We start from the raw sequence: 25,981 nt of genomic DNA on the forward strand, positions 1-25,981 counted from the left end.
CTGGACATATTACCGGCGGGAATTGAGAGGAATACGCCTAACCTAGGCTCTAGTATTCTTATTAACTAATAACCACAATATCTGATCAGTTAAATGTTCTATCACTAGTTTTCTCAAAATGACGTCTACCCAGTCAAGCAAACTCATTAATCTATCAACAAAACAGATTATAGTGGAACTACGAAGTATGCATAAAGCTTTATCTAAGGTGGTGGCACATCCCGACCGAGTTGATGCTATTGACAGAACTACAGTAACTTCCACAAAATACATAAATGGAAATAGAAATGAAGCTAGTAATGAGAGGTGTTGAAACGGTAGAATGTGTGCAATGTGGTGATAGATCGGTCGCTGTAAGCCGATAACCTCTGATGCCGCAAGCTTGTAAACACATGATCTAACTCACGGATATAGAATAAGTGAAACTACTTGTTCAGCTAGGCAACTAGATATTTGCTATTCTCAAATGCGTTCAATTCGCTCCCCTGGCCATGCATCAACGAGGCACTGCGGTACCACGTGGTGCCGCCCTATCTCTGGCGTCTGGTGCACGTGTACCTTTCTGACAGGTACGTGGTGTATCCGGGCGCCGACGGGTGGCACCGGAGAGCAATGACGTGCGGTGTCCCGCAGGGGTCGGTTCTAGGCCCACTCTTGTGGAACATCGGCTACGACTGGGTGCTCCGTGGTGCCAATCTCCGAGGCGTCGGCGTGACGTGTTATGCGGATGACACGCTTGTCACGGCGACGTGCAAGACCTTCCAGGATGCTGCGATCCTGGCGGCGGTGGGCACCGGCAATGTAGTGAGCCGAATCCGGCGGTTAGGTTTGAAGGTGGCTCTCGAAAAGACCGAGGCCATTTGTTTTCACGGGCCTCGGAGAGGGCCGCCGGCCGGTGCCCACATCGTGGTTGAGGGGGTGCGGATTCCCATCGGCAAAAATATGAAATATTTGGGTTTGATTTTGGATAGCCGGTGGGATTTCCGCGCCCATTTTGAGAAGTTAAGGAAGAGATTGTCCAGGGCAGCGGGCGCTCTTTCTAGCCTGCTGCCCAACCTGGAAGGTCCTGGTATCCCTTGCCGAAGGTTGTACCACGGGGTCGTGCGGTCCATGGCACTGTACGGCAGCCCGGTCTGGGCTGACGCCCTGGGGCGGCGTTCTGTCGCCCTCTTGCGGGGCCCGCAGCGAGTCATTGCGCAGCGGGCCATACGGGCGTACCGTACGGTCTCCTACGAGGCGGCTTGTGTTTTGGCCGGATTCCTGCCCTGGGATCTGGATGCCAAATCTCTCTCCGACGCTTTTCACTGGAGGGAGGAGGCGTTCGGGAACGGGCAGCGTCCGGCCCCGAAGGAGGTGGAGGCTAAAAGGCCTCCTTACGGCGAGCCGCCGTGGAGGAGTGGCGTCTCAGGCTGGAGGCCCCGTCAGCGGGGCTTCGGGCCGTCGCGGCAGTGCGTCCTGTCTTTGCGCAATGGCTGGACAGGCGCCACGGCGCGGCGACATTGTCGCCTTACGCAGGTGCTCACCGGGCATGGTTGCTTCGGTGAGTACCTGTGGAAAATAGTAGGCACAGAAGTAAGCGCCGTGTGTCACCATTGTGGCAACTGCCCGCGGGATACGGCCCAACACACGTTGGAGTCTTGCCCAGCCTGGGACGAGGAGCGCAGCGCTCTCGTTTCAGTCGTCGGAGGAGATCTCTCGCTGCCAGCCGTGGTCGCCTCCATGGTCGGCAGTCGGGAGGCCTGGCGTGCGGTGGCCCACTTCTGCGAGGTGGTCCTCTCGCAGAAGGAGAGTGCCGAGAGGGATCGAGAAAGGGAGGATCCCTCCCGCCGTCAGAGGAGACGTAGGAGGCGCCGGGTGGACGACTGACCGGCGTCTCCCGCCCTGTGGAATGGGGGCGTTTGGAGAATTCCACCACGGTATCCCCTGCCTGTCGTAAGAGGCGACTAATAGGGGCCACGAAGGGGGTCGTCGGCGGGCAGCAGGGGGCTGTCCGCCCTAGTACATTTTGTGCATTTTGCACATTTTCGGTTGACCCCGGGATGGACGGCAGTGTGTTGTTGGCCTCATACTGCCGTAGACGCCGAGGGCGTCCTTTGGTGCGCAGGGGCTTCTGAGCCCCCCCCCCAATAGGAGACGGGCCGCAAGGCGGCACCGCGCAGGGACGGCTGCGGTCGTAGACTTAGACACTACAACGTCAGAGGAAGCCCGCAGCCGTCCCAAATGCGCCGAAGAGGGCCACCGCGGAGTTTTAGCTGGTAGGCCGTGCGTAGGTTAAGTTGTACATATGGTTAGGGACTCGGCCCGGCGGTCGCTCGAAGGTCACCATCAAATCCGGGCGGCTCAACGTCGGGCCGTAAGGCACGGTTACCCCAGCATAACCGCTCAGTCGCCCCCCGCGAAGGCTGGGCAGTAGTAATAAGGTACTTTCTCCGCGAAACCAAAAAAAAAAAAAAAAAAGGCAACTAGATATTGCAAAGCCTTCTTGGCGCAGTGGACGATAAGCCAATTGAGAAGTTAGGCGCAGTTGCTATTTGGGACTATATTTAAAAAAAACCGATAGAACGTTGTCATTGTATGGTATGCACCGCGGCGGGCAAAACCCTAGCAACTAGCAACAAACACAAAGAAGTTAGATGTGACATCTTTAAAATAAATATCTAGCAAAAACACTATATGCCTGTATGCATAATTTGTCTTGGGTCTGTCTCTGCATTATGAACCATAAGACCTTTACAATTTCGGCTATCATTAGGACTAATCTCGGGTACTAAACCCATCCTGAGTTAGAAACTGTCTGACGAAAGTCTGTCGTACTAATAAACCTCACGTGTACGACCTATTCTTCCATCAGAATTCATTAAAGCAATCGTTCCCACAATCTTGAATGTAGACTCGGAAGAAAAACCACGAGTTTCCGCTACAGGAACAATAAAATCGATAGCGTGGAGTGCAGTGAGTGTGTCAGTATATGTGACGTTGCACCAAGTAATTAGCGGAGACGTTAAGCGCACGAACGTGACGCGGAAATTTACGAATACAGCGTCTTGTTCCAAAAACGACATATTACATACACTAGATCTAATCATACATTTATAGCAAGTATTTTACTGTGCCAAAGTCATTTACTATTACTCTCCTAATTAAACCTGATATAAAATATTTTCAAAGGCTGCGTACTTGACCAACTGATCTTTTGAAACATACGAATATAGACGAGAAATGCGGGTTATTTGTCAGTACCACACGGTTCTGTGTACGGGCTGTATTGTGGAGAACACCGTAATAAACTCGTACGAGTATATAGCCCAGTTAATTGAACGAACAATGCGCCGGCGGGCGTCACGCATGGCTTACAAACGCAACTCGTGGACTGTGGAGTGACCGGCATGAGCTGAATGAAGTCACGGCGGATGCAGAACATACTGTTCAATGGGATAAATTAAAAAATATTCACTCAAGAGTAACATATATTGTACTGTGGGTATACGATGGTGGATGAGTCAACATCGCACATAGTGATAAATATGGCAAGCAAGTACTTTTGGTATATACCCCCAAATTCCGATGACAATGGTAATAGGCAATATCTCTTGTGTATAGAAATTAGGGATTTCACTAAATTACCAGGCTCAGAGTACTCTATTGTGTGTTCAAAATAAACTGATAGCCTCTCGATATACAGCTCATGGTCCGCTACGTTTCGGCTGTCAAAATACCCAATTCTAGGAAACGACGAAAAGCGACAACTGAACACAACGTGACTATTTAACATACAAAACTTTCTCGTTAGATGTGCTCGAAATAAAATTAAAACGAGACTAAGGTGCGCGACGTACGTGCTTTGCATTGAGATACTCTTGAGCTCCTGGGTATTATTCTAAAAGGAAATATGAACAAGAGTGTCGATCGATAAGGTGTTTACCACCGCTATTCGAAATTTATAATTTGGGAATGAGCAGGTGCTAAAAACTATGGCCCATGAGGTCACTGCCAAGTGCCGAGTAACGGCAATCACTCATCAGGGTATTTCTTCCTGTCCCCCTAAGCTACCTCTCCACCAATTTTCAGCCAAATCGGTTCATCCGTTCTTGAGTTATAAATAGTGTAACTAACACTACTTTCTTTTATTTAAGTAGATTTGCAAAACGATTTACACAAGGTAACACTTTTTTTCATAAAAAAAAGAAACAAAAACTAATAAGCAATAATATATTTTTTTGGGAAGCAAAAGTGAATCTTAGGAATTTGTTAGGCGTTTTAATTGCCGTTGACATCGAAGCTAGCTGCACAAGCCCGAGTCGGTACTATTGCACCTGGCCACACTTTCGCCGCTGCCTTTATCCGCTACGGCCGACGATCGCGAACGTTCTGTTGCATTTACTATGCGATCTTTGTCATTGAAATGTATTCCATTATCATCACTGACCAATGCGTTTGTCATCACGAAGCAATCATGTTATTATGTAGGCTACACACTTTGCGAGGGATCAAAACGATTGTACGATTAAGTTGAAACTGTGCCAATTTTTTGCTTCGTTTGTGTAGTATGAAAGATCCTACATTTAGTTTATCGAAACGATTTGAACTATTCCGTTCGATAGTACAGATTTCTCGAATCTGGTCAATTATAGACGGGGTATGATGAACTAGAGATTGCTTTAACGATTCCAATAGCTAAATTGGACATCAATTCTCATAGAACAGTGCAGACCAACGCGAAAGGTTTCGTTAATTTTTATCAGTGACATTATATCTGCCTGACTTGCATTTTGCCATGTGCACATACATGCTTTTATATTTTTATATCATAGAATTATAATTACCCAACCTACTATAATACCAAACGTTTGCACTGACACCAAATCGCGAATAACGAATCCGTGCAGTAATCGGGCCACCTTTAACGTTGACTCAGTGAAATAAAAATACGTCATTAAGTGATTAGTCATGTCCACGATTGCGACATGTAAACGATTCCTAAAGAAAATGTTATAAAGTCTAAATATTTGCCTTTCATAAATATCTTTTCCATATTGATAATAACAATATGTCATGACAAGCTTTAATATGTAATTTAATACAAATTACTAACTAAAGCGACATTTCTTACGCAAAGAAAGCTTTTTACTTAATTATTACAAATCTTTACCCCCATACTAGTTTAATCATTATTTTTTGTTGGCCAACATACAATTCAGTTAAATAATACCTAATGTAAATTAAATCTTGATGGAGTTATATTTTCTAATTTAGCCAATGAAATGTATATCAGAAGTTTGAACCTAGAACGCGACGGGAATCGAAATACATAGTATATCTTCTCTACTAGACCAAAGATCAGACAAAACAATTCTAGACCAAATCGTAAAACACAGGAATCTTGTTTCTCTAATTATAGCGATTGCCTAACAACAGCTCGCCGTTGAATCCGCCGCGCTATCTCCACGATAAATGATAACAATGATTATTTAGGTCAATATCTTGTGATAACACACTGGTGACGGCACGCAGAGAATGATTTGGATAGAATACTGTACAAAATGAAATCGAAAAAGAGCAAATAATAACACACAATATTTGCATGTGATCACATCATCCTGACCGCATAGTATTATAATTATAATTGTTTATATTGTAAGTATCACAAATGAAAAAAATCTAAATACCCACACAAATTAAATAGTATAACAGACAATCTATTCAGTAAAATTGTTGCAATAAAACTTTCTGCTTCAAGTGCGATTGCAAAAACATACCTATACATGCCATAGGTACTTTAAAAGTATTCCAGGCATTAAAGTGGGTAACCATATTATAGATAAACAGAAATACATACATATTTTATACATAAATCATATTCAAATTTATTTGTGGAATGTTTGTTGTGATACAGTGTAACAAATATAGCCTTGTAGACATGTGATAAGTGGCACTCCTACATGGTACCATATTGATATTAATGTTGAGTTTGGTCGCCCTCTACATGCAAGCCAAATAAACCATCAAATTATTTGAAGACTGATATTTGTTATTTAATTTATATAATTTATTTTATATATATAGCAGACTAACAATAATGCATCATATTTATTATATAACCGGTCTTTTTGAGATACAGAATTTAATAATAAATCCATATAATAAGTAAAAAAATATTGTTTTATAAACATTGGTTGTCTATAACTGGGTAGTATGATTGAATGTTTGTTTTCTTTTGTTGCTGTTTAATGTATTATCTATTAGTGACCAATAAAATAAAATAATACCATTAATATTTTTTTATAGAACAGATAAGTAATTGAAAAGTTATGTAAACAGAATATGTGTTTCCAATAAGATTCTTATCAAGACTCAGTTTGATATGTGGTATCAATTATTTATAACAATTTCAGTTAATTATATGTAAAATAACATAGTGGTCACATATTAGTATCCAGGATACTATTTCTTGGTGACTTTTTAGCAAATCCTCATTTACCAACAAAATTCCTAGCTTTTGAAATTTTTGGCCACACTAAAGTAAATCCAATAATGAATATAAATCCACTTACCTTTGATGAGTGGCTCGGAGACAATGTTGACGTCCTCCTGTGGGATCATGTCCATGAGTCGTGCAATGTCGGTGGCCAGCATGTGATCCACCACCTCCAACAGCTTGGGTTTGAGTGGGTGGAACTTTGTGAAGTCATGGTTAGCCAGGGTCTCCTGCATTTTCTTTATATCAGGGAAGTCTCCAGGAGATATCTGCTGTTCTCTCTGGATGCGGTCATACACTTGCCCTAAGTTCTTGATCAACTCTTTCTTCTTGCCATCTTTGCCAAACATGGAGGGCATTTCTTTTCTCAACTCACTGACTATATAAGCATGCACCTTGGCTAGCCGAGCTCTCTTAATGAGGTCATTCAGTTTACGTAATGCGGCATTCCTTGGTAATGACTGCATGTCTCTGAAGAGGTCCTGTTCCTCATCCTCAAACAGCCGCCTGTTGACATCGTGTACCGGAGTGGCTGGTCCCAGAACGAGCCGATGTACACGCGCGCCACCTCCGGCGTCTGCAGCACCTTGCCCAGAGACCACATGAGCGCACCGTACACGCGCATCAGCTGCTGATGGTCGATCATGTCGGCCTTGTTCAGCACAATGCGTATCTTGTCGTCGTGACCTCTCAGCGCCTCGATACTGCGCCGGAACTCGTCCGATATGTCGAGCTTGTGAGCATCGAACAGCAGTATGATGCGGTCGACGCGTTCCGCGAACCATTCCAGCACTCCAGTAAAGTCATATCCTCTGTCTACACGCTGCTTCTCTCCGGACAGGATACCGGGCGTGTCCACGATGGAGATGCCGCGCAGCACCGGCGACGCCACTGTTGAGCACTGGAATCTGTTCAGGAACGCGTTACCGAATTTACTGAGCGGTCGGAACTGTTTTTTCGGGTCGACGACGAGTGCGTTGCCGGGTATTACGCCCTCTTTTTCATCAAACATAACTGCGATAAATCTATCGGTTGTCGGTTCAGGACCGATGCGAATGCCGGGGAAGTCTCTCTCGAGCAAGTACTTTATAAACGTCGTTTTACCGGTCGAGTACTGGCCGACGAGTAGGATCATCGGTTTCGCATCAAAGTCCGGGTCTTCGAGCTGTGGTGAGTGGAAGTCGTGGAACTGGTAATGCAGCTCCAACGGCAATAATTTCGTTTTGTAGATCCTTTTGAGCCCTTCCACGACATTTTCGATGCTTTCCGACTTTTCGCCTTCCTTCTTGAGCCAACTAAACATTTTTGCTATAACGGATCACGCTCTATTATTATCGTTAAAACGGTACGGGCACTAGTTCACTCACTGCACTTTATTTAGATATTTTTTACAACAAAATAGACGAGACCACCGCGATCATCCTCCCCTATAAAAATGAAATGAAATGTCAAATGACGTGTGACGTGTGTATGACGTGACTTTAGAATGTTACCATAAATAGCAATGAATCATCAAACCTAATGCCGACGAAAAACATTATTTTGGTTTTGTACTTGAATAATTCTAATTCAATTATTGAAGATAAACGTAACTTAATTTTAAATTACATATTTAAAAAATTAAGTATTACATTTTACCTCCAACGAGCATGTATGAATGAGGTATTTCCTATTTTTTCAAACCTGCGCAGATCATGATAAGTTAATACACTTCATATTACTTATCACGTGTAGGTAATAAAACGTTACAATATTGAATACCTATATAGTACTAAATAATTATTCATTTTACCTCAGGTATATCAGTATTATTAGTGTACAAACACACCATGTGTCTAAAACTTTAGGGGTAAAGATAAAAATCTCTATAATGAGAACTGAACCACGATTTTACCTGTCATTTGTGATTTGACAATTTTTTTTTTATCTGTGCTGTGTGCTAGCAAAGTGTCGGGCATGGTGTGATATCAAAATATTATTTTTATAAAATACTAAATAATATATTGTAATGACGATATTTCACGACGAAATAGAAATCGAGGACTTCGATTATGACGAGGAAGAAGAGATGTATTATTACCCGTGCCCGTGTGGTGACAGGTTCCAAATAAGCAAGGTTAGATTTAAATAAATTATAATTGCGTTGCTGGGATCGACACATTTATGGATTATAATATGTTCTGGATATATGTTCTCACACAGGAGGAGTTGATGGCGGGCGAGGAAGTAGCTACATGTCCGAGTTGTTCCTTGGTAGTCAAAGTGATTTATGATTTGGTATGTTTAATCAGTTTTTCCCCCTTTGTATCTCATTAGTAATTTAGAAGCATTGTTTGCTTCCTTTATCCTATGCGTTTGTATGGCTACGCGGTGCTTTTGCTTGTTTTCCTTAATGTATGTGGTGAACTTTTATCTAAATGTTTATATTTAATGAAGTTATCTATATCATAAAACAAAACATACACTCGCGTTTTTTATCAGAGAAGTGGAAGCGTGACTAAAATCGAGTTTCTAACAAGATTATTTCTTTCCAACTTATTACATGATAAAATGTGGAGGTCAAATTCCGAAAGTGAACAACTATGTATATTATCACTTTTAGTTTGAATGATGACAGAGTATGGATGGATTATCAGAATGAATTTTGAATTTTCGAATATATATCACAACTTCAATAACATAAGAGCCTTAATAAATTTACTATTTCATTCTAGGAAAAATTCAAAGCGGAAGCAGAGGAATTACATACAGAGGAGGGTGACAAAGAAGCTGTGAAGGCTTAGAGGAACAAATAACAATCCATGTGTGACTTGTGACACACTATGAGGTGATAATGTTCTCTAAACTGGCTCATGGGCACCAGCCGAGAGGAACCTACATCAAGAACCAAGTTCAAAGATGTGTTACTGTGATTTAATTAAGTAATAAAGTCAATAATCATGACTTAGAATTTTACTCACCCCTTCATAGTTAATACTATTTATCATAGTCATAATGTGTTGAGTATTTTGGCTTACAGAATCATTTAGGAAATCTAAGGTTTACTTGTATCAGTTATGTTGTCATAAATAATTGACTTTTTAGTTACATCCATCGGTTATGTCAACTAACATTCCAAAGTCACGGTTATTAAGGATACAGGTATCTAAGGAAAACCAAGGTTCAATTAGAATATTGAAACTAAATATTATAGTAAAACAAAAATGTGATAAAAGGCTAACAAACATCAGCTCCAACTATGAGTAAATGATTCTTATTTGCTGAAAAGGCTATTCAATAGGAATAATGTGAAATAAAAGCAAAAATAAAATTGCAAGTGATCTATTTTACACTCGATAAAAATATGATAAACACATTGTTAATTTATACCTAATTACAGTTGTGTATAATTTCTGTTCTAAAATAAACAAATGTCACAGTGACTTCACCAACAACTAAAGTTTGACTAGCTACCATACAGTATGAGTACAGAACGCGACCCGCACGCGCCGCGTCGTACAATATTCATTCGAGCTCATCATGTCATATTGTCTTTTGTTAACAATATTACAAATTCAAAGGATATATACAATGCAATAAAGCCCAACAGTGTATCCACTATTCATAATTTAAACTGTTACATTTAGTATTTACTCTTATATTTAAGCCTCAACATATTTTTACAACAAAATAATTTTATAAATAAAACTATTAGCATGACCTTAGTATTTCGGTGACTATCTTTCCTTAATTTTTCTCCTACAACTGACTAGAATCTATATAATCAATAATGTCATGCGGGTAAACCAATTTATTTTGGCCCTTACTGCTGTGCTTTACCACATTGTCCTTACATATAACAATACATCTTACAAGTACATTGATGTGCAATTGGAACTATTATTGTGATATTTTTTTGTAAATTACATATAATATTCAAATGGACTCTGAAGCTATTTATTCAGCAGATACATTGGAAGGGATAATATTGAGCTAATGTTTTACTCCTAAACCTTGTGCCTAATGAACATAGTATTATATATTTATATTAAATTTTCATTTTAAAATGGAATTACAAAAAATCACTTAAAACTAAGTAAGCAAAAAGCAATACTGGAATGAAATATCATCAAGCGACCGCATCCTTGTCTGATTAGCCATCAACTGCAAATGTCTATAAAAAAATATTATGAACTGTCTTATTACTCGGTCTTAAGTTGAAGTTCTCTTTATAAATTTCACAAACTGGGTGAATTGTAATTCTATGCCAAAACAGTATGTTTGTACAACTCCAACTGTTGATGTTACCTTGCCCAGGAAATATATTTTCTACTTAAGTTAGACGCATGAGGGTAGTAAACAATCACATATTAAAGATTTATATAAATAATTTCAATACTTAGGTAACTTAAATTGATCTATAATATAATTTATTATAATTTGCCCAACAGCGAGCTGTCACAAAAATAACGTAAGCTATATTATATTATATAGTGATTAACAGCTAAAATTGTCCAAATGTCAGTACATGTTACGTACTTAAAGCACATTTTATTGCAATAAACAATTATCTAACGACAAGACATTAATATATTTAGATTACTCGGGGTCATTATGTGTTGGACGTGATACATGGATATAATATACTAAGTAGCCCTTACACATTATTGACAAGCGTGCATCGACAACATACAAAAACATTCAAATAAATACCTCAATACACCTAACAGTTGCAAGGAGTCCTCAATTTACTAAGATACAATATAATTTTTGTTTTTTGTATCAGGCACTATGAGACATTGAGTACCGCAACAGAATCAAGATTAATATTTGTTATTCACTGTCGCATAGGTTTTGACTTTCGATATTAATCTCACTTGTGGTACTGATGTGCTCTTCACACCTGTCCCGAAAGAAAAATGTAGAAAATAAATAAGTACATAAGACTTAACATAATTGGATCACATTGATCGCTTAATACATAGGAGCGAGGGTTTATAATGTCACACTAAATGAACGGGTAAAGTACCGAACCACGAGATCAGTCGGGCTCCGTGGAGGCCCTACGCGGAGCGCGGCAGTACCGGCGCCGAGGCAGCGGCGGGTGCGGGCGGGCCGGGCGGGCCGGGCGGCGCGGCGGCCGGCGGCGGCAGCGTCGGCAGTGTGGGCAAGCTCGGCAGCGACGTGGCCGAGGGCGGCGACGGCGTGCGGATATTGAAATGTCGCACGGCCGCCTCCAGCGCCACGTTGTTGCCGCTGAAGTACGCAGACACCGCGTTGTGGAATAACAACAGCTGCTTGTTCATTACTTTCACCTGGAATAGAGTACCAGGTTATTTATAAACTTCATTTTATTTTCATTTCATTAACTGGAGACAAATAAATATCAATAAAGTGTTCAACAACAGTCATTGTACAATTTTTGAGATTCTTCAAATGCTTTTAAAAGTATGGACTAAGCTGGAAGCACCTCCACACAAAAATCTGATCCATAAAGCTTATCACATGCCCTGTCACATTCCAACACAGCTTAAAACTTGCATTAAAGTTCTATCACATACCCTGTTTTCATGCAGTAGCTTCAGCTTGACAGCAGAGTCGTCCCGCAGCCGCTCGTAGTGCCTGCGATGTCGCTCGATGTTGGCTAGCAGTAGTTCGGGCGGGTTGCCGCCGCTACCTTCTAATTCGCTGCGGTACGCGTCATACTCCACCCTATAACATAAAAATATTGTTATAAAAAATCATATTATGAATTGGTAGATTTGTTCTTGTGACAGTAACATTGTTTAAGGTCTAAATTACCTCTCATTCAGAAATGAATTCCGTAAAAGCAAAGGCACAGTCATTGTAGAAGGCCACAACCAACATTTGTATGTAAACAGTTCCTTAAGATGAATGCATGCTATATGTTTTTGTTAAGTGTTCCAGCATGGCCATGTTACCTGGCTGCCTCGTATTGTCGTATGGTGAGCAACGTATCCTCGATGGTTTTGTTGGTGAGCGTGCTGAGCGAGTTGTTAAAAAAGTGCAGCGCCGCCAGCAGCGTCTCGCCGTTGCGTGTTAACGCACGCTGCGTGTCCGCGTTGTATAGGAACCTGTGGGTTAAAAGACGTTTTTATAAAATTTCGGATGTCTTTATCATTTAGTAAGAAGTTTAAGTAGAAACTATACTTTACTTACTTATTTTTAGATGGTATGAGTTGTGATAGACATTAATTGCAAGTTTTATTATCCTATCTGTGCAGCACCTAACTCTTGTGGTTTGACTGTTTCGGTTCACATTGACACATACAGTTTCTATATTCAGTAGTGCAAGGCGTGTAGGAGATGCAAATGTGGTGAGATACTGACTGGTTCTGCAGCTCCGGCGACTTTTGCGCGAGGTCTGCGAAGGCCTCCCCGAGCGCGCGCTGCGTGGCGCCGGCGGCCGCGAGCTGCGCCGTGAGCGCGCAGCTCAGCCGCAGCACGGCCGCGTACTTGCGCTGCGTCTCGCGCACCATCTCGATCTGCGCCTCCAGCTCTGCACAGTGCACATACTACATCAAACTTTTGTGACATGAAACACCTTTACCTATCCTATCCCAGATCAGGTCTTCTGTATAGGTGTACTCAAAAGATTAACTTTACAATAATATCTTATATATACATGATTGACATTGAAATAAAATGACAAAAACTACAAATAAAAATTATTGCATCACACTATCCTACTACCATTATTAAAGTGAAAGTTTGTGATTTTTTTTTTAATTTAATACATAGAAATTAGGAATAGTATATATGAAAAAGTCAAAAGACCATACTAATCAACATCTCACCTGTGTCCACAGTACGGGAGCTCTTGCCGAGTTTCTCATACAGTATCTGCTTGGTGCACTTGTATGTGGACACGCCCCAGTTACGTATGGACTCAAGCTTTGTAGAGCCGGCACGGAGCAGTGTGCTCGACCCTGCCGCACCATTCTGTGATACATCTGGAGGAGCTGGAATAACATTATAGATTGATCAGTATAAATCATCTCTTGTTAGTCAACATTCAATTAGACTCCACTCTACTTACCATCAGGTACAGTGGGGTGCTTTGCAGTGCTCATATTGTATTATATCATATTATAGCTGATGACATTATGAAAATAAATAATAAGGTTTTTACCATACCTACTCTGTATCATCACTAATTAGACAATCCATTATTAGACTATACCATAAATTGTTATTACATTACTTTTTTATTAATATACAGCCAAATGAAATATTTAATAATAGCTGTAACCATGCTGACTCATTGTAAATAACACAATCTGATAAATGCAATTACTGAGCACATAGCATTTACTTGAGTATAAATAATTTTAATAAATATTTTTCAAATAATAAATAAATTATTAAGTTATCTATTGAAATGTATATATTCTGAGTACTTACCATATGCAGGAGGGAATGGCATTGAGCGTGATGTTGGGAACTTTGCCTCTGTGCCTGATGTGATGGAGTCGCTGGACTCCCGCAGTGGTGGGGTGTCCTTCAGCATCTCGTGGATACTGCGCTCTGATTGCCTGCAAACCAAACCACACTCACAACTCTATACAACAAAGATTCTTATTGTTATACCAAATTTAGCTAAAATATTAGCTGTTTCGTGCTTTAAAGAATTTTGATAGCAATTTTATCAGATAAATGATAAGATAATAAAAATGCATTAAAGTAAACAAGATAATGTTTCTATTATACACATTACACTTCACTATTGTATGGCAGGCCTCACTGATATGTCCTGCTCTATATTAGCATGTATGTTAGCTAGATAAATCCGTATGTCGCTTCCGTTCGAATATACTTAACAGAATTACATAGTATTTTCCTGTTACAAGTGATCAAAATAATACGCGTTGAACAACGAAAGTCGCGATGAAGAAACAATCTGTGCAATAGGAATTCGTAACAGACTAATTATAACCAATATATTGTGTACTTGCAGTTAATTTGCTCAATAACCGGCGAGCGACGTCGGCACAACCAATAGACCAAAACCAAAACTATTTTATTGATATGATTCATCGGAAAATAACCCACCACTTCGACATGTTGTCAAACGTTTTTTTTCGCTTTGGAAGGCAAATTATAACACGCAATCTATTAAGTCGTCTGTATTAAATCAAAAACTGATACATTTTTGTAAATTACTGTGTAATGTTTTAGATTTTTTTCCTATCGACGCTTTACATTAATTTGACAGTTAGCAAATCGAATGCCATATTTCATTTGTGACAACTGTGAAGTCAAGCATTATAGCAGAGAAAACACAAAAACTTATTATGATGCTAGACATATCAAAATAACCCAATGTGAAACAAAGTTTTGGAAATTCGTTCAGAATCTTTGCGTTTTTTGATATTTTATTTATCTTCAGTGTAGGGCGAAGACGGGCCGCGTATGTATCAATATTTTCGTTAGTACTGTTAACTGTACGACCTACAGCTCACTTCTACCCTTTAAATTTTGATCTCACTAAAAGCTAAACGTACGCTGATGTTATCGAAGTCAACCAACGTAGGCAAATCTGAATTTCGATCTTCAGTATCATGATATCTATCTGGTAATTCCGTAAATTTGTCCAATTACTTTAACACAAATGAGGCTGTTCATGATTGAGGTTTGTTGATTGATGCTTTACCAGGATAACTGAATAGGTAAGTACGTATAGTAAATCCCAAATGAATATAGATACCTAAGTAAGTACCTATAGGTCGACAAGAGAACGTTAAATACCTTGCAATTAATAAATTTGCCATTTATCTACGTAAGTAGGTTATGAGGTATACATTGATTTGAGCTTAACTGTACCTAACTATTACCTAAGTACCTTGAAAAATCCTACTCCAAATAATTAAGTAAGTAATAAGCACCTAAGTGTTTCAGTTTATATCTATAACGTATTACAATTTTGTTGGCTGTAACTTTACCAGCTTAAAATTGTGAGAATGGTCGAGGTAGATTCAAGAAAAACAATACACAAGTTTATTTTCCTTTTTTATTTAGTCAATAACATGAATGTTCTGTGGTATGTTCAATGCTCATACAATATGAGTATTTATATTATGTCTAATGATGCGACACATCGACTTAATAATAATATGACAACACGATATGATTTCAATGGACAATCATTACATCTTTAGCTTTTTATTGGTCCACACAATATTTCTTTCCTGTTCAGCCCACAGAACATGAGGCGTCGTTTAGATTGTCCCTAATTATTATATAAAAATAGATTTTGTATAAAAAGCATTTCAATGTCAATTCCTTCTGACGCTTCTTTTGATTAATACAACGTAGATACATACATACATATATGTAACTCGGATTTTTGGATCATAATATTATGTTTTACGCCACAAATTTTACATAGGTTTATGTTGATATACATTTTTAAAACCTTTGAAGATTTGTGATTGTAACATAAAAATGTCTACATGTATGTTCTATTTACAGTACTTATATTATTATCTCTTATTAGATACATTGTACACATATAAAACGTATAATAGTATGTATGTATGTATAAAATCTGACTGAATTCTCATACGACTATTTTATATTGAGACTAGAATGTTTCACAATATCAAACAAAAATAACATTTAATTACACTACAAAATGTATAAAACAAAAAATATTGTCATCACCAGATGTCACGTTTCTAATAAAAATTATCATATTTAATATTTCTGCAGGTAATCGTACATAGAGAGGGTTGCGTCTTACATCTATAACCACTAAACTATTTACAAAAATAATAACTGTAAGTAGACCGGTGCGTGTCCCTCGCCGTAAAGTGAATTGTCTTTGGTTAAAGCGCGGGAACTGTTCCGCTCGCGCCTTCGAGTGCAGTTAGAAGCGTGCGGTGGGTCAGTCGTGGATGTGGAGTATAGTGGCGGGGGTGATGGTGGCGGCGGGTGCAACATCGGTCGCAGCGGCTTCATCTCCGCGCCCGAGCTGTCGCTCACCACCAGTGTCTCCTGCGGGCAGCACGACGTCTTTATAGACATCGACTCTGTTGACGTTTTGTGATTCTGGAAAGATACAAAAAATCTTGTAAGGCAATGAATACAAAATTATGATTACAATTGTGGGCAAGGGGCTGGCTATACTCTTTGAAGTGGAGCTCTATTTTATATATATATTTTTTTTTTAAAAAGTGTAACTTTGAAAATAATATGTATAATATATTTAATAATAATATTATAGTAATACACATACACACACGCGTGCACACACACATATTAAAACACTAAAATTTACATAATCAATAAAAAAGTCTAGTAGTTGTATAAAGTAAAATAATAAAATATAATAATATGTACATGCATGTAACAAATAGCTATTATAAGTATTTAATTGTATAGTTTCTCTCTCTCTTGAAACTTTGCCGTGCCCGACAGGGTCCACGATTATGTCACGTGTATTAAAATGTAACATCTTATGTATAAAATGATTGTGGAGTGCAATAAAATTTGAATTTGAATTTGAATTTGAATTTGAATTTGAAAAAAAAAAATAAAGCTCCACTGGCCGGTTTATAAATGTATTCAAACATTCAAAGTTTCTAAAAGCTAATTGGAAAATTATGGTTGTTTTATATTGATATTTTTATTCAATATATTTTCTGCAATTGTGCAATATTTTATTTAAAGTGGGGATATACTTAGTCTGGCCATAAATACTGTTACACTTAATTATAAAAAAATATTACATTTGAATTTCGAATCTGTCATTTTTATACGATTGTTCATTGTGTTTTCTCATTTTGGCGCCAATACATTGTAAAATATTTTGCGATATTAAAATGGTGTGGGGTGATAAAGAGAACCGAATCGCTGTGATAGCATTACACAAAGTAGGTATGGAGCCAAATGCAATTTTTAAAACTCTCCATACACTTGGTATTAGTAAAATGTTTGTGTACCGGGCTATTAATAGGTACAATGAGACCTCCTCTGTTTGTGACAGAAAAGATCTGGCCGTCCACGTAGTGTTCGTACGAAAAAGGTGGTCAAAGCAGTAAGGGAAAGAATTCGAAGAAATCCTGTCCGAAAGCAAAAGATTTTATCTCGGGAAATGAAGATAGCACCTAGAACCATGTCGCGTATTTTAAAAGATGACTTAGGACTTGCAGCCTATAAGAGACGCACTGGCCATTTCTTAACTGATAATTTAAAGAAGAATAGGGTGGTAAAATCGAAACAACTACTGAAGCGGTACGCAAAGGGAGGTCACAGAAAAATTTTGTTTACGGATGAGAAAATTTTTACAATTGAGCAACATTTTAACAAACAAAATGACCGTATTTATGCTCAAAGCTCTAAGGAAGCTTCCCAATTAGTCGACAGAGTGCAACGTGGACATTATCCGACTTCAGTGATGGTTTGGTGGGGTGTTAGCTATGAAGGAGTGACTGAGCCATATTTTTGTGAAAAGGTATCAAAACATCGGCACAAGTGTATCAAGATACCATTCTTGAGAAGGTAGTTAAGCCCCTTAACATCACCATGTTCAATAACCAAGTATGGTCCTTCCAGCAAGACTCGGCGCCGGGTCATAAAGCTCGGTCCACGCAGTCTTGGTTGGAATCGAACGTTTCGGACTTCATCAGAGCTGAAGACTGGCCGTCGTCTAGTCCCGATCTTAATCCGCTGGATTATGATTTGTGGTCAGTTTTAGAGAGTACAGCTTGCTCTAAACGCCATGATAATTTGGAGTCCCTAAAACAATCTATACGATTGGCAGTGAAGAATTTTCCCATGGAAAGAGTGCGTGCTTCTATTGATAACTGGCCTCATCGTTTAAAGGACTGTATTGCAGCCAATGGAGACCACTTCGAATAAGCTTTTATATTTTTAATTGTTTTATATTTATGTATTAAACTGACACACTGTAAAAGTAATAAATGTTATTTGCAGTTAACAATTTTCTTTTTTCTTTATTACAATATTTATGGCAAGACTAGGTATATATATATCTCCTCACAAATTCACTCATTGTCTGTTATATATTATAAATTAAATAAAAAAATAAACATCACACCTTTATCAATCAGGGTGCGTCACTTTGCGCCATATGTGATCCGTCCCATGATGTCATAGGGGCGAGCCTATGGCCATATCAGGCGCAAATTTTTGATATCGGGATGATACTAAGCAGAAAACCCCAATATCACTCGTCTCGGAAATCGAACACGAGACTTAACTGCAACATAGCAGTGAAATCCACGCATGCAAAATAACTTCCTCACTGAAGGATTCTCATATAATATGATGATAAAAATGACGAACCCGCTTGAAGCAGTGTGCGATGGAGTGGCAGAGCGTAGTGAGGGAGAGCTGCCGCCGCTGGCGCATCAGCACGTACAGGATCGGATCCAGCACGTAGTTGAGCAGCATCAGCACATCAGACAAGTTCGCCAGCGGACTCAGGCGGATCCACTTGCTCGGGTGCAGCGATAGGTAAAGCGCTGACGTTACCTGCCGAGAAATTAGTCCAATTTATTGTTGTAAAATTAGTCCAATTTATTGTTGTATTGAGAAGAAATTTCTAAAATTTAACGTAAATAAGAATGTTTTAAGTTGTCGTAAGTCGTAGCTCAGAGACCTAGTGCTCTTCCCGAAGCCATACCGGAACATTTTAAATGGGACACAACTCAGTCCGGTATTTGTTCCTGTAAAGCGGAACGTATGGCAATCTGACTTTAGCCGGCTGTGCAGCGAGAAGTTCCACGATTTCCGCGACAGATTGTTTAGTCTGTATTATGTTTCGAATCTGGATGAATAATGCCTATTTCCTACACTAAATAATACTACCTCATTACAAGTAATGGGTTAAGACTATGTATTTGACTTCTGGACCTTATTTATTGAACTAAATACCACCGCTTTATTCAATCAAAGTTTTAAGATGTTTTACAACAACTTAGGTAACAAATTGTTGCGGTGACAGGATTTGCTCGTAAATAGCTACGAGTAACTAATAGCTCTATCGCGCTGGGAATGTGAAGCCAATCTAACTTAAGCACGTTTATGAGAACTAGTTACAATAAACAACTTATGTAAACGAAAAGTAGGAATCCTGTCCTCGGAGACTGACAAGAAGTCAACAAGCGATTAAAAAATATAATCTAAGATGGACACCGCTCCTATGTCGTTACGTTGGTAATTTAAATTGTAATCACTCGACATTATGTGGTGTGTCATATCTGCCGAGTAGTGGTTTATATAGTTTGTACAATAAACTGTTTGAAATAATTCTAACACGCGTTTATATTGTTGATATTCTGGGTGGATTTGCTATTATTCAGAAGTAGGCATTAAATAAAGTGAGCGAGGGAGAAGAGAAAACCTTCTATCTTCAGTGAGGTTATAGAGAGTGAGGTATTAGTGGCATCTTCGTCCAGCAGCGTAGTCATGGCTAGGCATTGCCCCAGGGCCTCTGAGAACAAGAGGACCCGCGTCCCTGGCCGGTACCTAACCCTCAAACTGAAACATATTTACGCTTGGTTGTACAAACATTTTTTAGCTCACCACTTCGTCGAAATTATCAAAGTATTATAATAATAATAATAATATCAGCCCTGTATTATATACTTGCCCACTGCTGAGCACGGGCCTCCTCTACTACTGAGAGGGATTAGGCCTTAGTCCACCACGTTGGCCTAGTGCGGATTGGTAGACTTCACACACCTTCGAAATTCCTATAGAGAACTTCTCAGATGTGCAGGTTAATATCAATCGACATTTCTCTACTGCAACTACGCTTGATCTCCAAATCCGACGTAGCACTTTGGATTTTCTAGCCAGTCTTCCTAGCCCTAATATAGCTCCCTTTAAGTTTTCTCCAGTGCCACAGAATGAAATCAAAAAAATAATCATGGCTATTAAATCCAATGCCAAAATGCTAATTCCTATCCTAGATTTTGTTCTTGCACCCATTACCCACATCATTAATATCTCGCTTAATACAGGTTGTTTTCCGTACTTATGGCGGAAAGCTTATGTAATTCCTCTTCCCAAAATACCTAATCCCTCACTTGTGAACCATTTTCGCCCTATTTCTATCCTTCCTTTTCTCTCCAAGGTCCTTGAGGCCAGTGCACACAAGCAGTTGTCTGGACAAGTGCACTTAAATAATCTCTTGAGCCCTTTGCAATCTGGCTTCAGACCTGGGCATAGCACCGTTTCTGCGCTCCTTAAAGTGACTGGTGACATTAGGGCGGGTATGGAAGATACTAAAGTCACCGTATTAGCTTTGGTTGATTTTTCAGACGCCTTTAATACCGTCAGTTACGACCTCCTTTTAGCGATTCTCTCCCATCGTTTGATTTCTCCTGTGGCACTTGAATGGTTCTCATCCTATCTTCAAGGGCGCCAGCAGTCGGTGCGCATTGATGGATTTTCATCTAATTGGTGCGACATCGGTTCTGGTGTCCCTCAAGGCGGCATATTATCTCCTTTATTATTCTCAATATTTATTAACCTCATTACCCAAAACCTTCAGTGTGCGTATCATCTTTATGCCGATGACCTGCAGATTTACTCTCAGGGTGGGGTTGGTTGTTTGTCCGAGACAATAAATAAGGTAAACCAGGACCTGGCTCACATTAAACGTTGGGCCGACTGCTTCGGACTCACAGTTAATCCCAAAAAATGTCAAGCCATCGTTGTGGGCAGTGCGAGGTTGATGAGTAGAGTGGACTTCATGACTATTCCAGCAGTCATTTATAACGGAATCGTCATTCCTTGGTGCACATCTGTTATGAACCTTGGCATTCACATTGACTCCAACCTGGGCTGGCAGACTCAGGTCACTTCTGTTAGTCGGTAAGTCACCGGTGCTCTTCGTGCTCTCTACCGCTTTAAAAATTTTCTCCCACTACACGGCTTGGTTTTAAAACGAGAGTTCGGAAACTACTCTTGGATGGGTTGGCAGAATCTCGTCATTAGTTTCAGTTATGACAATATGATATATATGTATAATATTATTTAGATATATATAATATTATTTATGTATGTTTGTTCGTTTGTATGTATGTATGTACGTATTTATGTATGTGGACATATTTATATGACGTACCTTTTATATTTTTAATTGATTTCAGTCTTGTTTGTTAATGTTCTCTCCACTACCTTCTCTCGTTGTGTAAATCTACCTCTTTAGTCTCTGCACCACCTAAAGGTTGACTGGTAGAGAATGCCTTCGGCATTAAGTCCGCCTTTATACTCTTTGTATATAAAGTGTAATAAATAAATAAATAAATAAAGCGAACGATAAATTCACAAAGAATACACACATGTTTTTTTTTTAGAAAAGTCAGAGGTGTGTGCCCTTTATCAAAGTATTGTATCTCTCTAAAGGTTACATGTGGGCCTTTTCATTTTATTTTTGACCCCGCCATGGACCTCAGCCGTTATAAACGGCCCCTGGGCCCATTTACCTGAACCCTTAGTTACCTAACTTATGGCTACGCCACTGACTCTGTCATGAAAAATCATTTCCGGAATAAAAATCTCGCTCTGCAAGTAGTGTGCTATGTATCTGTAATCTGTGTGCCAAATTCCATCCGAAACCGTTCAGTAGTTTCACGTTCATAAAATTTATAGAAAGAGAATCCGCCGAAGATTGTCCAGACGCCAAGCAAACAAGAAAAGTCGTTGTCTTTCACAGTGCAAATTAATAATCCTTGATCTTTGTCTTCTCGTTGTTTAGTATCAAGTGGTTACAAAGGGTGCGGTTGTTCCCTCATCACTTCAACCTCCCACACGACGCGGCTGACACCCGGCGGTCGCAGAAAACACTTTCATTAGTCTAGTAGTTACGCCCCGGGCGGCCAATAATCACCCACTCGGTTTAATTGATCAATTATTTCAAACACTATTGACTTCCGTTTATAGAACAACCTTATCGAAAGCCCGATGGAGTCGGAGACGCGAGTCGCGAGTTTAACCTTAAGCTTGAGATTGACTACCAAGTTACTTGTGTATAGTTAAATTGAAAATGAAAAAAAAAATTGTTATCCCTAAATATTCTTGAGACTTACGCGATGATCAATAATTCCAAATTATAGCTATTGCAAAAAACATTATCGCAGTTGCATAATACCTAAGTCTGACTTATGTTTGAGCGGCTTCCACGAGTTCATCCACACTGTGATCATTCGGAAACGCTGAGAACACGATCCCGAGCCGGAGGTGTCGTCGGTATGCTGCGCACGCGCCTCGCTCTATGCGCTAACATCATGCGCTATTTATGTCCTGATACTTCGCCGATTTATGGACGCCCAAATGACTCTATGTTGTTCAAAAGAATTTTAAGTGACGAAGAGCGCATCTGCTTAGATTTACAATCTTCATATTGTAGGTACGCTGTTGTTTACTTTTCATATTCCGTGCTGCTTTTATTAATTAACTTAAAAGAAGAAAATCTAATAACTCGGGTCAGGGCAGTCCTCATTTCGTTTCCTGAAAAACTGCGAAGTATCGATTTAAAAATAACTCTGTTTGTTAGGATTGGAATTAGTACCTAAGAGAGCAATAAGTAAATCCCTATTAGACCTCATGTCTACCGAAATGCACATGAAGAATAGTCAGTGTTGTCGTTGCATCTCCATATTATGCCCCCTTCAGTAGTGCAGACGACAATTTATAAATAAATCGACCAGTACTAGAATTAGAATTTACATCGAATTAATAAATATCCATTTGACAGTACATTTGGATATGTATTATTATTAACGTCGTGGCAGATAGTAAACTTTATTAAAGTCTATGTGCAAAGTTCGTAGGCTGCTGTACTCTGGAGACTCGTAAATTCTTGGACTCCTACAAAGAAATTATTTTTTAAGTTGGCAAATAACTTGGGAATTCTTTTTGTTTTAATCAATAACACCATGATGAGGGTTGGTATTGTGCTTTTAATTATCATTCGGATTGGGCGGATAGTGTAATAAATTAAAATAGATTTTGATATATTCTCACAAGGGAAATTCCTGAGTCATTATAATCTATTTCCTATAAGAAATATCCAATTTAATTTATGTTCTTTACAAAAGCTGATTAATTAAACGCGTATACGTCCAAACATTGGGCTAATAATAAAGTATGGTCTGAAATTCAGTGCATATTTTTTGTAGAAGTTGAAGTTCAAGTACAAATCAACAGATGACTGCATTCTGTAACTTAATGTTCAAGTTACATAATTATATCCATAATTAAATTGTCTTGGAGAAACGATTTAAATAATTCATAAATGCGCGAAATATTCATTTGTTACCACAACTACCAGCATTTATTGAGGCGTTGATAATAGTGCAGGTTTACCAATTCTAAATTCTACAATATTCATGTTGAGAGTGGACAAAATGACTTAACATTATATTTTTTATGCATTATATTAATATAATAGCAATTTTATGCAGCGACGTTTTAGAAGAACTATAAAATTTCCATTTATTGCACAGTCTTCAAAACTCCATAATATTACCAATGGTAATCAACCGTGGTAAATAGCCAATCTAACAATTGGACATAATAAGACTTAACATCTTATATCTCAGCATGGCGAGCGCAGTGAAATACCAAACAATATTTTGTAATTCAAGGTGTTAGATGGTGTTTCTACTGTTTATGGGCAGTCATATCGCTTACCACCAGGCGAACGGCAATCTCCTCTCATTATTCAAATGTATATAATTTGCTTAAAAATATACTGTAATTACAGGGTCATTTGGACATTGCATTTCTAAATGGAACCATATACTTACTTATCTTCTTGGAAATAACAACTTTACAAAAATTTATATGAGCCATAGATGTAAATGAAAAAAGTGTAAGTTTCGAACAAAATAAATATTAATAAAAAGTAATTATAATTTTACGCGCCTAAAGCCACTACTTACTACTCTAAGAGAATTCGTCGCAGCGTCAACATCATACTTTCAGTCAGAATTACTCTCACGCTCACGCTATATTCGCTCTAAACTCCATAACGATCAATAAATCAAAAAACTAAAACCAGGATTTTTGGTAAATATATTCCTTATTAATGGATGTTTTTTGGCACAATGTTAGCAAAGGTGAAGACGAGTATACGGTTTCATTTAGTAACGCAATGTCGTAATGACTTTATAGATACTCGTATATTGTGGAATTTATTTTATTAAAATAGTTCGTTCCTACCCTAACGTGACCATTTATTTTTCGTCTCAAAACCGGACATCGGTCTATTTACGTTAAGTATAGGTTCTCAATGTAAAAAAAACAACACACGCTTTTTAGAAAATTTATACTTCAGCGGTCGAGCGTTGAACGGATGAAAATTCGGAAAATCTCATCTTCCCGAACAACTACAAAGATAAATTTTTTACTCATTACTCATCTCATCATTACACACATTTTATTCACTAGAGAAAAGATTCGTAGGCCTTGTAGTCAAGTAGCAGCCCGGTAGGCTCTTAAATTTTCGCACGTTTTCGAAAAACGGGACAATTTTGTGTCCCCGAGATTTTTGTGAGGACACCGGGACAGATTACCGAAAAAAGGGACAGTCCCGTTTAAAACGGGACGTCTGGTCACGTTATCAACAGTGGTTAACAACGCTTAACAGTGTGACAGTATCTATATATACGCTGATCTTTTTATTACACCGACTGCCTCAGTGGCGTAGTTGTATAGCGTGTGCACTACTATCGCTCTGAGGTCCCGGGTTTGAATCTCGGGTCAGGCAATGTGATATTGAGGTTTTCTGTTCGGTATCAGCTCGAACTCTGGAATTTATGCTTGATATGTTGGTGATATAGGCTCGCCTTCAATCACGTCTTGGTACAGGACACATTTGGTGCAATGTAGGTGTCCTGGTTGCGCCGTAGTTTACCCCTTCGGGGATAAGGGCTTGATTTGTGTTTGTTTTGTTTGTCTAGTATTATTATTAAAGCACTATAATTTCTTACTACTTGTTTTCTTATTCTTACTTTTTTATTTCTTTCTTACTATCTTACTACTTATATTATACTTTATACTTTACACTTATATGTACCTACTGTTTGTTTATAGGACTTACCAATATTATAATGCAAAAGTTTGTGAAAATATTTGTTCGAAGTAAAAGGCAGAAACAACTGTATAGATTTGGGTAAAATTTGACACTCAAATAGACCATGCCCCGTAATCGACATCCGTAAACTTATATCGGAATATTACTTTTACCTAAATCGCAGCGATTTGTGGAATTTGTAGACATGCTGGCAAAATTTTAGTTTTTTGGAAATATCAAAAATGAAACGAATGACAAAAAAAACGGGATACACCACTAACACATGAATTAACTAGGTCATATTCAATATATCATATAATACAAAAATCATAAATTTTACCTATGTCATCTCCTCAAAGTATAGCATAGATATATACTCAACAGTACGAGCATCAAAGTCTTTTATTGCCGAAACCAAGAGAAGTCTACTAGTCCTACCATAAACATCGGCA

General features: G+C 38.9%; 4 protein-coding genes across 6 annotated transcripts in view; 1 reads left to right on the top strand and 3 right to left on the bottom strand.

Annotated features, from left to right (window-relative positions):
* Window positions 1-7,932, bottom strand: part of LOC115440927 (EH domain-containing protein 3) — a 44,747-nt gene extending 36,815 nt beyond the window's left edge. Inside the window, 2 exon segments of the mRNA XM_030165445.2 lie at window positions 6,552-6,993; window positions 6,996-7,932. Of these exon segments, the coding sequence (XP_030021305.1) occupies window positions 6,552-6,993; window positions 6,996-7,778 (1,225 nt within the window). The 5' untranslated portion in view covers window positions 7,779-7,932.
* A 450-nt stretch (window positions 7,933-8,382) lies between these two features.
* Window positions 8,383-9,418, top strand: LOC115440950 (DPH3 homolog). The gene is made up of 3 exons (XM_030165478.2): window positions 8,383-8,591; window positions 8,678-8,752; window positions 9,190-9,418. Exons 1-3 carry the CDS (start codon window positions 8,484-8,486, stop codon window positions 9,256-9,258), a joined length of 252 nt encoding a protein of 83 aa, XP_030021338.1. The 5' UTR covers window positions 8,383-8,483; the 3' UTR covers window positions 9,259-9,418.
* Window positions 9,419-9,780: 362 nt separating this feature from the next.
* Window positions 9,781-14,726, bottom strand: LOC115440949 (arfaptin-2). 3 transcript variants are annotated; one of them, XM_030165475.2, is made up of 7 exons: window positions 14,528-14,726; window positions 13,880-14,010; window positions 13,273-13,437; window positions 12,806-12,974; window positions 12,397-12,549; window positions 12,016-12,166; window positions 9,781-11,769 (listed from the first exon to the last, which is right to left on the bottom strand). In XM_030165475.2, the coding sequence occupies exons 1-7, from the start codon at window positions 14,536-14,538 to the stop codon at window positions 11,518-11,520; spliced, it is 1,032 nt and encodes a 343-aa protein (XP_030021335.1). In that variant the 5' UTR covers window positions 14,539-14,726; the 3' UTR covers window positions 9,781-11,517. The 3 variants fall into 3 exon arrangements, with proteins under 3 accessions (XP_030021335.1, XP_030021337.1, XP_030021336.2); XM_030165477.2 differs by having other exon boundaries at window positions 14,431-14,539; XM_030165476.2 differs by lacking the exon at window positions 14,528-14,726 and adding an exon at window positions 14,193-14,352.
* Window positions 14,727-15,471: 745 nt separating this feature from the next.
* LOC115440943 (prostaglandin E2 receptor EP2 subtype) overlaps window positions 15,472-25,981 on the bottom strand; it is a 44,131-nt gene continuing 33,621 nt past the window's right edge. The window contains 3 exon segments of the mRNA XM_030165469.2: window positions 15,472-16,405; window positions 16,408-16,525; window positions 18,785-18,973. Coding sequence (XP_030021329.2) covers window positions 16,362-16,405; window positions 16,408-16,525; window positions 18,785-18,973 — 351 coding nt within the window. The 3' untranslated portion in view covers window positions 15,472-16,361.

Source organism: Manduca sexta, chromosome 6, assembly GCF_014839805.1.
Source record: "Manduca sexta isolate Smith_Timp_Sample1 chromosome 6, JHU_Msex_v1.0, whole genome shotgun sequence".
In the NCBI taxonomy this organism is placed as follows: Eukaryota; Metazoa; Arthropoda; class Insecta; order Lepidoptera; family Sphingidae; genus Manduca; species Manduca sexta.

Excerpts from the sequence above, each read along its gene's own strand:
- LOC115440950 (XM_030165478.2), top strand. The coding sequence starts at position 8,484 with ATGACGATATTTCACGACGAAATAGAAATCGAGGACTTCGATTATGAC. Across the intron at positions 8,592-8,677 it reads ACAGGTTCCAAATAAGCAAG|GAGGAGTTGATGGCGGGCGA; the intron begins GTTAGATTTAAA and ends GTTCTCACACAG. Across the intron at positions 8,753-9,189 it reads TCAAAGTGATTTATGATTTG|GAAAAATTCAAAGCGGAAGC; the intron begins GTATGTTTAATC and ends ATTTCATTCTAG.
- LOC115440949 (XM_030165475.2), bottom strand. Across the intron at positions 12,975-13,272 it reads CTCCCGTACTGTGGACACAG|AGCTGGAGGCGCAGATCGAG; the intron begins GTGAGATGTTGA and ends TGCACTGTGCAG. Across the intron at positions 11,770-12,015 it reads AGCTACTGCATGAAAACAGG|GTGAAAGTAATGAACAAGCA; the intron begins GTATGTGATAGA and ends ACTCTATTCCAG.